At 48.0% G+C, this 12486-nt stretch overlaps 1 protein-coding gene across 1 annotated transcript in view; it reads left to right on the top strand.

The window, feature by feature from the left end:
* LOC121549844 (vascular endothelial growth factor receptor 1-like) overlaps positions 1-12486 on the top strand; it is a 42019-nt gene that overhangs the window by 3804 nt on the left and 25729 nt on the right. The window contains 3 exon segments of the mRNA XM_045210451.1: positions 3152-3257; positions 5525-5736; positions 7692-7816. Coding sequence (XP_045066386.1) covers positions 3152-3257; positions 5525-5736; positions 7692-7816 — 443 coding nt within the window.

Here is a 12486-nt window from a genome sequence, read left to right as displayed (position 1 = left end):
CGTAGTGCAATGATGTGTATGATCAGGAGGATAGTAGAGAGGATAGCATACTGGCACACTTTTGTTAAAGTCAAAATACTTGACATGCTGGTTATGATGTGGAGGACCCAAAGAAAGGCTTTACTCAAAGCAGGAGACTGTTAGAAGCCCTGAGGACCTGGTAAGTCACACCCAGTCTGCTGTACTATGACGAGTTATACACTACCGGTCAAAAGTTTTAGAACACCTACTCATTCAAGGGTTTTTCTTTATTTTTACTATTTTCTACATTGTAGAATAATAGTGAAGACATCAAAACTGTGAAAAAACACATATGGAATCATGTAGTAACCAAAAAAGTGTTAAACAAATAAAAATATATTTTATATTTGAGATTCTTCAAATAGCCACCCTTTGCCTTGATGACAGCTTTGCACACTCTTGGCATTCTCTCAACCAGCTTCACCTGGAATGCTTTTCCAACAGTCTTGAAGGAGTTCCCACATATGCTGAGCACTTGTTGGCTGCTTTTCCTTCACTCTGCGGTCCGACTCATCCCAAACCATCTCAATTTGGTTGTGGAGGCCAGGTCATCTGATGCAGCACTCCATCACTCTCCTTCTTGGTCAAATAGCCCAAACCAGTGCTGGTTAAGTGTGCCTTGAATTCTAAATAAATCACATATAGTGTCACCAGCAAAGCACCCCCACACCATAACACCTCCTCCTCCATGCTTTACGGTGGGAAATACACATGCGGAGATCATCCGTTCACCCACAACGCGTCTCACAAAGACACGGCGGTTGGATCCAAAAATCTCAAATTTGGACTCATCAGACCAAAGGACACATTTCCACCGGTCTAATGTCCATTGCTCGTGTTTCTTGGACCAAGCAAGTCTCTTCTTCTTATTGGTGTCCTTTAGTAGTGGTTTCTTTGCAGCAATTCGACCATGAAGGCCTGATTCACACAGTCCCCTCTGAACAGTTGATGATGAGATGTGTCTGTTACTTGAACTCTGTGAAGCATTTATTTGTGCTGCAATTTCTGAGGCTGGTAACTCTAATGAACTTATCCTCTGCAGCAGAGTACATTGTTACACATAATTTCATTTTTTCCTGTTATAGCTTTATCAATTTAATGAAGTGCACAAGTAATGAATGACACAAATATTGGTCTTCACAACGTTTGCTGCTTCAGTGTTTTTAGATATTTTTGTCAGATGTTACTATGGTATACTGAAGTACAATTACAAGCATTCCATAAGTGTCAAAGGCTTTTATTGACAATTACATTAAGTTTATGCAAAGAGTCAATATTTGCAGTGTTGACCCTTCTTTTTCAAGACCTGGGCAATCAGCCCTGGCATGCTGTCAATTAACTTCTGGGCCACATCCTGACTGATGGCAGCCCATTATTGCATAATCAATGCTTGGAGTTTGTCAGAATTTGTGGGTTTTTGTTTGTCCACCTGCCTCTTGAGTATTGACCACAAATTCTCAATGGGATTAAGGTCTGGGGAGTTTCCTGGCCATGGACCCAAAATGTTGATGTTTTGTTCCCCGAGCCACTTAGTTATCACTTTTGCCTTATGGCAAGGTGCTCCATCATGCTGGAAAAGGCATTGTTCGTCACCAAACTGTTCTTGGATGGTTGGGAGAAGTTGCTCTCGGAGGATGTGTTGGTACCATTCTTTATTCATGGCTATGTTCTTAGGCAAAATTGTGAGTGAGCCCACTCCCTTTGCCGAGAAGCAACCCCACACATGAATGGTCTCAGGATGCTTTACTGTTGGCATGACACAGGACTGATGGTAGCGCTCACTTTGTCTTCTCCGGACAAGCTTTTTTCCGGATGCCCCAAACAATCGGAAAGGGAATTCATCAGAGAAAATGACTTTACCCCAGTCCTCAGCAGTCCAATCCTTGCCTGTGAAGCCCTTTTTGTGCAAAGCAATGATGACGGCACGTGTTTCCTTGCAGGTAACCATGGTTAACAGAGGAAGAACAATGATTTCAAGCACCACCCTCATTTTAAAGCTTCCAGTCTGTTATTCTAACTCAGTCAGCATGACAGAGTGATCCCCAGCCTTGTCCTCGTCAACACTCTCACCTGTGTTAACGAGAGAATCACTGACATGATGTCAGCTGGTCCTTTTGTGGCATGACTGAAATGCAGTGGAAATGTTTTTTGGGGATTAAGTTCATTTTCATGGCAAAGAGGGACTTTGCAATTAATTGCAATTCATCTGATCACTCTTCATAACATTCTGGAGTATATGCAAATTGCCATCATAAAAACTGAGGCAGCAGACTTTGTGAAAATTAATATTTGTGTCATTCTCAAAACGTTTGACCATGACTGTATAGTGAATTAGGTTTGTTTATGTTCCAATAGGATCCAACAGTGTGAATTAGGTTTGTGTATGTTCTATTTAGGAGTTGGCTGGTTTAAGGACGTGTCTGTGTGAATTATGTTTCCCTTTGGACTGAGAGGAAGGAAGGGTGGATGGAGAGCACCATTTATCTCTCATTAATAAACCTCAGTTACCATGGAGTGGAGCGTTGCTTTTATTTAATAAACAACAGTGACACTGCTTACGCATTTCCACTTTAGTCCTCAAGTGGTCTTACTGGCATGGGAACGAGGAGGTGACGAGGGTCAGTGGTGTTTCTGCCTGCGAGTGTCTATGATGACGCTGTCAGTTGATCTGTCAACACCACTAGTGTTGTGGTCAGTTGTTGCATTGTTCTCTGGTATTTATTGGTTCATGTTGTTGTGGCCAGCATAGCTGTGGTCCAGGGTGTTAGTGTGTGTTCCTTCACTAAGGAAATAATTCACACTAACCACCTGAACCAGAGCTATGGTCAGTAGTGTAACAGTGAGTGGTCATTGGTGTTATTGGCTAATATGGTGGGAGTGGTTAGCTATGTTAGATTAGGGGCCATCGTGTTGTTATCACTTCGTTGTGGCTAGTAGTTTTGCGAAATTCAGCCTGTATGTATGAGTATTTTGCAAAGTTTATTCAGATTTCATGAGGAAATGATCAGTCACTGATTGTTATAAGCAAAGAGCAATATATGGGAGCCAGCCTGGCCTGCAGCCTATAAGACATCTCTGTTCTCTCTCCCAGGTAAAGCCAATAAGACATCTCCTCTGTTATCTCTCCCAGGTAAAGTGGAGAGGGAGCCTAAGGGGAAGTTCAGTGTTCCAGTTCTGGATGTGAAGAGTCGACACCTAGTCCTGGAGGCCAACCAAACGCTGACGATCCACTGCAGGTGAGTCTCTCTGGAGTCAAAGGTTAGAGGTCAGAGGTGATAGGTGGAGGGGGTGGGCGCTCAGTGCAGATCAGTGAGAGCTGGGGAGGGGTTGTAGGTCAGTGAAAGGCTAGAGGTCAGAGGTGATAGGTGGAGGGTGTGGGTGGGTGGGTTGTAGGTCAGTGAAAGCCCTTGGTGGCTGTTCATATATAGTACTGACTGGGCCATGGGTGGCTGCTCATACATATAGTACTGACTGGGCCCTGGATGGCTGCTCATATATATAGTACTGACTCTGGGCCCTGGGTGGCTGCTCATACATATAGTACTGACTCTGGGCCCTGGGTGGCTGCTCATATATATAGTACTGACTCTGGGCCCTGGGTGGCTGCTCATATATATAGTACTGACTCTGGGCCCTGGGTGCCTGCTCATACATATAGTACTGACTCTGGGCCCTGGGTGGCTGCTCAAATAAGACTGACTCTGGGCCCTGGGTGGCTGCTCATATATAGTACTGACTCTGGGCCCTGGGTGGCTGCTCATACATATAGTACTGACTCTGGGCCCTGGGTGGCTGCTCATACATATAGTACTGACTCTGGGCCCTGGGTGGCTGCTCATATATATAGTACTGACTCTGGGCCCTGGGTGGCTGCTCATACATATAGTACTGACTCTGGGCCCTGGGTGGCTGCTCATATATATAGTACTGACTCTGGGCCCTGGGTGGCTGCTCATATATATAGTACTGACTGGGCCCTGGGTGGCTGCTCATATATAGTACTGACTCTGGGCCCTGGGTGGCTGCTCATACATAGTACTGACTCTGGGCCCTGGGTGCCTGCTCATACATATAGTACTGACTGGGCCCTGGGTGGCTGCTCATACATATAGTACTGACTCTGGGCCCTGGGTGGCTGCTCATACATATAGTACTGACTGGGCCCTGGGTGGCTGCTCATACATATAGTACTGACTCTGGGCCCTGGGTGGCTGCTCATACATATAGTACTGACTGGGCCCTGGGTGGCTGCTCATACATATAGTACTGACTCTGGGCCCTGGGTGGCTGCTCATACATATAGTACTGACTGGGCCCTGGGTGCCTGCTCATACATATAGTACTGACTCTGGGCCCTGGGTGGCTGCTCATATATACAGTGCCTTCGGAAAGTATTCAGACCCCTTGACTTTTTCCACATTTTGTTATATTACAGCCTTATTCTAAAATGGATTAAATAAATAAAAATCCTCAGCAGTCTACACACAATACCCCATAATGACAAAGCGAACATTTTTGCACATTTATAAAACATAGTATTCAGACCCTTTGCTATGAGACTCCAAATTGAGCTCAGGTGCATCCTGTTTCAATTGATCATTCTTGAGATGTTTCTACAACTTGATTGGAGTCCACCTGTGGTAAATTCAATTGATTGGACATGATTTGGAAAGGCACACACCTGTCTATATAAGGTCCCACAGTTGACAGTGCATGTCAGAGCAAAAACCAAGCCATGAGGTCAAAGGAATTGTCCGTAGAGCTCCGAGACAGGATTGTGTCGAGGCACAGATCTGGGGAAGAGTACCAAAAAATGAGTGCAGCATTGAAGGTCCCCAAGAACACAGTGGCCTCCATCATTCTTAAATGGAAGATGTTTGGAACCACCAAGACTCTTCCTAGAGCTGGCCGCCCGACCAAACTGAGCAATTGGGGGAGAAGGGCCTTGGTCAGGGAGGTGATCAAGAACCCGATGGTCACTCTTACAGAGCTCTAGAGTTCCTCTGTGGAGATGGGAGAACCTTCCAGAAGGACAACCATCCCTGCAGCACTCCACCAATCAGGCCTTTACGGTAGAGTGGCCAGACGGAAGCCACTCCTCAGCAAAAGGCACATGACAGCCCGCTTTGAGTTTGCCAAAAGGCACCCAAAGACCCTCAGACCATGAGAAACAAGATTCTCTGGTCTGATGAAACCAAGATTGAACTCTTTGGCCTGAATTCAGCCGGATGGTTTGTCTTTCCTTACCCTTCCAGTAGTGTCTTGTCATTGGCTTCATATCTAGTGAGAGTTACTGTATAGTGTGTGTAGGTGAAGGGATGAGCGATGCCACATAAAGCTGGCAAGTTGTGGGAAATTTTGAGATAAAGGAAAGATTGTCTGCCTAGACTTATTCACTGATCAGATTAGCTTTTATATAGATATTTTTATGGTCAGCTTTTCAGAAGTTGAGGTGCGATGAGAGAGATGGAATGTTTACAACAATTTACCTTTGACCAATCAGGGGTCGGTGGGAGCTGTCGTGGGTATTCCCTGGAGGTGTGGCCAGAGATAAGGAGAGTGTGCAATTGGAGGATTCTCGCTGTGGGAGGCAGAGCCAGCATTACTGCAGCCAACTGATTCTTAGCTCCGCCCAGGCCCAGCACACAGGATCGTTCCGGTGTCGGTACAGCCATCGGACCCGCAGGCAGAGCGCTGTCTACGTCTATGTCACAGGTAACATTTAACAGCTACCAACTCACTCCGGGATTCGCTCATTACAGTGTCCTGTACTCCCAAGTCCCTGTCAGAGCCACTCTATCACAAATGCTAGAGCTCAGGAAATGGAAATAAGGTTTAGGATATGAATCCTCTATATCTGTCTCCCTCTTTCTCACTGACTGATTCTCTCTGTTAAACTCTCTCTGTCTCGCTTTCTCTCCCTCTCTCTCTCTTTCTCAATCACACTTTCTCTCTCACCCTCTCTCTTTCTCTCTAACCCCTTCTCTCTCCCTCCTCCCCACTCTCTCCCTCTCTCTCTTCCCCATTGATGGAGTGGTCAATCAGTCTCTCTCTCTCTCTCTCTCTCTCTCTCTCTCTCTCTCTCTCTCTCTCTCTCTCTCTCTCTCTTCCCCCTCTCTGATGGAATGGTCAGTCAATCTCTTTCTCTCTCTCTCTCTCTCATTGTTTATATGCTCAGGTTAAACAGGATGTAGTGGCAGTGGGTGCTAAATACAAACCAATGCCAGAGAGACAATTATATCTACACATTGTTTGTACCAACAACACATCCTTCATAATGACTCTGGCACAGTTTCTCCCCCCTAGCATGTCTATTTTCTCAGCCTCCCTCCCTCTCCCAGGTCTATATATAAAAGCTTTTTACTTTCGTTTACGTGCTACCTTGGTATTCAGGGCCAGGAATAGCCCAGCTGCTGAAAGGCTCTGGTTTGGGCAGAGTTTCCCAGGGCACCAGGCTTATCTGCTCCCCTCAGCCCTGCTCACAGCATCCTGTGCTGGGGGACGGGAGGAGGGCCGCGGGGGGTTGGAGGTGGGAGGGGAGCTGGAGGTCTATAGACAGGGGAGGTAGGTGGGGGGGTAAGAGGGGTGAAAGAGGATGAAGGCCTGGCAGGATTCAGGGGCATCCAGGGGCAGAGGAGGCACCGTGACAGCCCTGTCTGCCCCACTCTGCCTTTCCCTGTTCTGAGTAGAAGCTGGCTGGGCATGGAGCTGGGCTGGGGGCCAGAGGAGATAGAGGTGCCAGAGGAGCCAGGGTCACAGGGTGGGGCTACTGTTTGGCCAATAGGACCGCTGGGGCCCATCAATCGCTCCGGCCGCCAAGTCCATTAGGCGTCCGACTCCATCGCCCGCTCTTCACTCACCTTCCTTCCCCTCCTGCCCCGCTCTGTTCTCACCCTCCTACCCCTCCTTCCCATCCTGCCCCACTCTGCTCTCACCCTCCTTCCCATCCTGCCCCGCTCTGCTCTCACCCTCCTGCCCCTCCAACCCTCCTGCCCCGTTCTGCTCTCACCCTTCCACCCCTCCTGCCCCGCTCTGCTCTCACCCTCCTATCCCCTCCTGCCCCGATCTGCTCTCTGCTCTCACCCTTCCTCCCCTCCTACCCCTCCTGCCCTGCTCACCCCCCCGCCCGCTCTGCTCTCACCCTCCTGCCCCTCCTGCCCCCTCGCTAGCTCCTTTATATGGAATCAAAGCAGCAGGAGGAAGCCCTGTGGTCCAGGCCACTAGTCCTTGGGGTACTTTTGTTAAAATGTTCAGAGATTATGCTTTCCTTGAATAACACAGTACAGTAGCTGACAAACAATGAGGTGAGCTCCACCCGCCCACGCCTTTCAATGTCACAGGGATATTAGACCTGGAAGGATCACAGGCTGTTTGATTACCTCTAAACAATCTGTGTGTGTTTATTGTTGAATCCAGGAGACTATTTGCTGAATGGGTATTAAGTATGGGTGTGGATGTGTGTGTGTGTGTGCGGGAGTGTATGAATGTTTATTGTTGATTGTTTTCTGCTGAATCGGTATACAATATGTGTCTGTGTGCTTGCATGCTTACGTGTGTCTGTCACGTGTGTGTGTGTGTGTCGGTGCACACGTGTGTCTTTGTGGGTCCTTGTGTGTCCGTGCGCGTCCGTGTGTGTGTATCTATCCCTAACCTCAGTGCTGTGGTTTCAGACAGACAGCAGCCATTTGTGGAGAAGCAAAATGACAGTCCAGATGTGGTGTATATGAAGGAGAGCCAGCCACTGGTGTTCCCCTGTAGGGTCACCAACCCTGACGCCACCGTCTCATTGGTCAAGGTGAGTTCCCTTTACTATTTCCAATACTAGCGCTCCTGACTACATCTGCATTGCTTGCTGTTTGGGGTTTTAGGCTGGGTTTCTGTACAGCACTTTGTGACATCTGCTGGTGTAAAAAGGGCTTTATAAATATATTTGATTGATTGATTGACAACACCTTAGAACAAAACACTTCTCTCTGTTTCTCCATCAGCACTCCCATCTTTACACAAGTCACAGTCATGTTGTTTCTGCTAGTACAGATCATTCAACACATTGTTCTTATCTTGGCAACCATTCCTGCCTTGGAGTGTGTGTGTCCGTTTGTTTGTGTCAGTCTGCGGATATGTGTGAAAGTGTGTGGATGTGTTTGTGAGTGTTGGTGCCTGAGTGGTGAGTGAGTGTACGTAAGTGCAATGAAGTGCAGTGTGTGTGTGCGTGCATGTGTGTGTATGTATGTTTGTGGAAACGTCTCAGTGTGTCAGTGATACCTATTTTTTACTGCCATGTTCCGAGTGAGCGGCGCCCGCGGTTTCCTCTGTTGTCCTGTTGGCACTGTTGTTACCCCCGGAGACAGGACGTGGGGTCTGGAGTGCCCCCTGCCTCCGCCAACCCTCCCCCACCCCCTCTACTCACACACCCCTCCTCTCCTGGGATGCGTCTACTAGGTAACGTCTTCTGTGGCAGAGATTGCACAGTTTGATCCATACAATGCAATAACATCTAGGTGAGGGGAGTGGGCTACTGGCAGTTTATCAAGTGAATGAAGGAATTGTCTTTCCTTAAGAGGTTTCGATGGAATTTCCAAGGAGAGTTTCAGGAAACGGAAAAAGAACAAAATGAACCCCTGGCTTTCCCTTCAGGATGTGACGCGGACCCCGAAATGGAGCGCTGCATAACTCACACTTCACTTCTGTTGGCTCTCTGTGTTTACGCCCTGCTCCCATCTCCACACTACTGTTGGCTCTCTGTGTTTACGCCCTGCTCCCATCTCCACACTACTGTTGGCTCTCTGTGTTTACGCCCTGCTCCCATCTCCACACTACTGTTGGCTCTCTGTGTTTACGCCCTGCTCCCATCTCCACACTACTGTTGGCTCTCTGTGTTTACGCCCTGCTCCCATCTCCACACTTCTGTTGGCTCTCTGTGTTTACGCCCTGCTCCCATCTCCACATTTCTGTTGGCTCTCTGTGTTTACGCCCTGCTCCCATCTCCACACTACTGTTGGCTCTCTGTGTTTACGCCCTGCTCCCATCTCCACACTTCTGTTGGCTCTCTGTGTTTACGCCCTGCTCCCATCTCCACACTTCTGTTGGCTCTCTGTGTTTACGCCCTGCTCCCATCTCCACACTTCTGTTGGCTCTCTGTGTTTACGCCCTGCTCCCATCTCCACACTTCTGTTGGCTCTCTGTGTTTACGGCCTGCTCCCATCTCCACACTTCTGTTGGCTCTCTGTGTTTACGCCCTGCTCCCATCTCCACACTTCTGTTGGCTCTCTGTGTTTACGCCCTGCTCCCATCTCCACACTTCTGTTGGCTCTCTGTGTTTACGCCCTGCTCCCATCTCCACACTACTGTTGGCTCTCTGTGTTTACGCCCTGCTCCCATCTCCACACTTCTGTTGGCTCTCTGTGTTTACGCCTGCTCCCATCTCCACACTTCTGTTGGCTCTCTGTGTTTACGCCCTGCTCCCATCTCCACACTTCTGTTGGCTCTCTGTGTTTACGCCCTGCTCCCATCTCCACACTTCTGTTGGCTCTCTGTGTTTACGCCCTGCTCCCATCTCCACACTTCTGTTGGCTCTCTGTGTTTACGCCCTGCTCCCATCTCCACACTTCTGTTGGCTCTCTGTGTTTACGCCCTGCTCCCATCTCCACACTTCTGTTGGCTCTCTGTGTTTACGCCCTGCTCCCATCTCCACACTTCTGTTGGCTCTCTGTGTTTACGCCCTGCTCCCATCTCCACACTTCTGTTGGCTCTCTGTGTTTACGCCCTGCTCCCATCTACACACAAACGCCCATCCTAGAGCCACAAAGGTAATTATTCTAAAAATACCCCTGTTCTCTCACTCCATCCGCTCCTGCCTGGCCCAGCATTCAGAACCTGGAGTCCACTCCACACACACTGTCACACACTCTGGAGTGTTTTTTTCCTGGAAGGATTTTGCACTCTGCCTGGATCTTTAATTTGTCGTCCCACCTCTCAGCAGGGATCAATACCCAGGGGGCCATTCTCTCTCGCTGCAGCCGTGAAAGTGACCCGGTGGGGCGAGGAGGGGAGGTGAGCGGAAGGGGGTGGTGTAGCATGACCTAGGGGTCCAGTCTAGTTCAGTCCAGTCTCTATCCTGTAGTTACAGGATGTGAGCAGATGGACTGGAATCATGTTTCCCACGTCCTGACTTCTCTCTCATCCTCCAACCCCCCTCCAACCCCCTTACACCCCCCTCCACCCCCCTCCAACCCCCCTCCATCCCCACCATCCTCTGAATCCTCAGCTCCCAGCATTCAGCTACCAGGGGGTGGGATGGAGGGGGGCACCAAGGGCATTCACAGGGTCCTAACGAGACAGAGGAGACAGAGAGGCATTTACTATAGTGTACTGTATAAGGTCGGGGGGAATAGGAGGGAAAGGAGGCGTCTTAAGGTGGTTAACATTGGGGGTGAGGGGGGGCTATCAGCCAGTTAACACTGGGGGTGAGGGAGGCTATCAGCCAGTTAACACTGGGGGTGAGGGGGGCTATCAGCCAGTTAACACTGGGGGTGAGGGGGCTATCAGCCAGTTAACACTGGGGGTGAGGGTGGCTATCAGCCAGTTAACACTGAGGGTGAGGGGGTCGAGGGGGGTCCACATGTTCCCCTGAGAGTGGGCGGGACGCTTCCACCGTGTCACTGAAACTCTAATAAACATTTCCTTGAGTCTGCCTCCTCCAAGAAAACAACCATTTTACACAAGACTTTGTCTCCAAAGTAACACAAGACTCTCTACAGTAACACAAGACTCTGTCTCTACAGTAACACAAGACTCTGTCTCTACAGTAACACAAGACTCTGCCTCTACAGTAACACAATACTCTGCCTCTACAGTAACACAAGACTCTGCCTCTACAGTAACACAAGACTCTGCCTCTACAGTAACACAAGACTCTGCCTCTACAGTAACACAAGACTCTGCCTCTACAGTAACACAAGACTCTGTCTCTACAGTAACACAAGACTCTGTCTCTACAGTAACACAATACTCTGTCTCTACAGTAACACAATACTCTGTCTCTACAGTAACACAAGACTCTGTCTCTACAGTAACACACGTGTCTACAGTAACACAAGACTCTCTCTACAGTAACACAATACTCTGTCTCTACGGTAACAAGTCTCTGTCTCTACAGTAACACAAGACTCTGTCTCTACAGTAACACAAGTGTCTACAGTAACACAAGACTCTGTCTCTACAGTAACACAAGACTCTGTCTTTACAGTAACACAATACTCTGTCTCTACAGTAACACAAGACTCTGCCTCTACAGTAACACAAGACTCTGTCTCTACAGTAACACACGTGTCTACAGTAACACAAGACTCTCTCTACAGTAACACAATACTCTGTCTCTACGGTAACAAGTCTCTGTCTCTACAGTAACACAAGACTCTGTCTCTACAGTAACACAAGTGTCTACAGTAACACAAGACTCTGTCTCTACAGTAACACAAGACTCTGTCTTTACAGTAACACAATTGTCTCTACAGTAACACAAGACTCTGTCTCTACAGTAACACAAGACTCTGTCTTTACAGTAACACAATACTCTGTCTCTACAGTAACACAAGACTCTGCCTCTACAGTAACACAAGACTCTGTCTCTACAGTAACACAAGACTCTGCCTCTACAGTAACACAAGACTCTGCCTCTACAGTAACACAAGACTCTGTCTCTACAGTAACACAAGACTCTGTCTCTACAGTAACACAAGACTCTGTCTCTACAGTAACACAAGACTCTCTACAGTAACACAAGACTCTGCCTCTACAGTAACACAAGACTCTGCCTCTACAGTAACACAAGACTCTGTCTCTACAGTAACACAATACTCTGCCTCTACAGTAACACAATACTCTGTCTCTACAGTAACACAAGACTCTGTCTCTACAGTAACACAAGACTCTGCCTCTACAGTAACACAAGACTCTGCCTCTACAGTAACACAATACTCTGTCTCTACAGTAACACAAGACTCTGTCTCTACAGTAACACAAGACTCTCTACAGTAACACAAGACTCTCTACAGTAACACAAGACTCTGCCTCTACAGTAACACAAGACTCTGTCTCTACAGTAACACAATACTCTGCCTCTACAGTAACACAATACTCTGTCTCTACAGTAACACAAGACTCTGTCTCTACAGTAACACAAGACTCTGCCTCTACAGTAACACAAGACTCTGTCTCTACAGTAACACAATACTCTGTCTCTACAGTAACACAATACTCTGTCTCTACAGTAACACAAGACTCTGTCTCTACAGTAACACAAGTGTCTACAGTAACACAAGACTCTCTCTACAGTAACACAATACTCTGTCTCTACGGTAACAAGTCTCTGTCTCTACAGTAACACAAGACTCTGTCTCTACAGTAACACAAGTGTCTACAGTAACACATAACTCTGTCTCTACAGTAACACAAGACTCTGTC

Source organism: Coregonus clupeaformis, chromosome 34, assembly GCF_020615455.1.
Source record: "Coregonus clupeaformis isolate EN_2021a chromosome 34, ASM2061545v1, whole genome shotgun sequence".
Lineage (NCBI taxonomy): Eukaryota > Metazoa > Chordata > Actinopteri > Salmoniformes > Salmonidae > Coregonus > Coregonus clupeaformis.
This window is presented reverse-complemented; position numbering and strand designations above follow the sequence as displayed.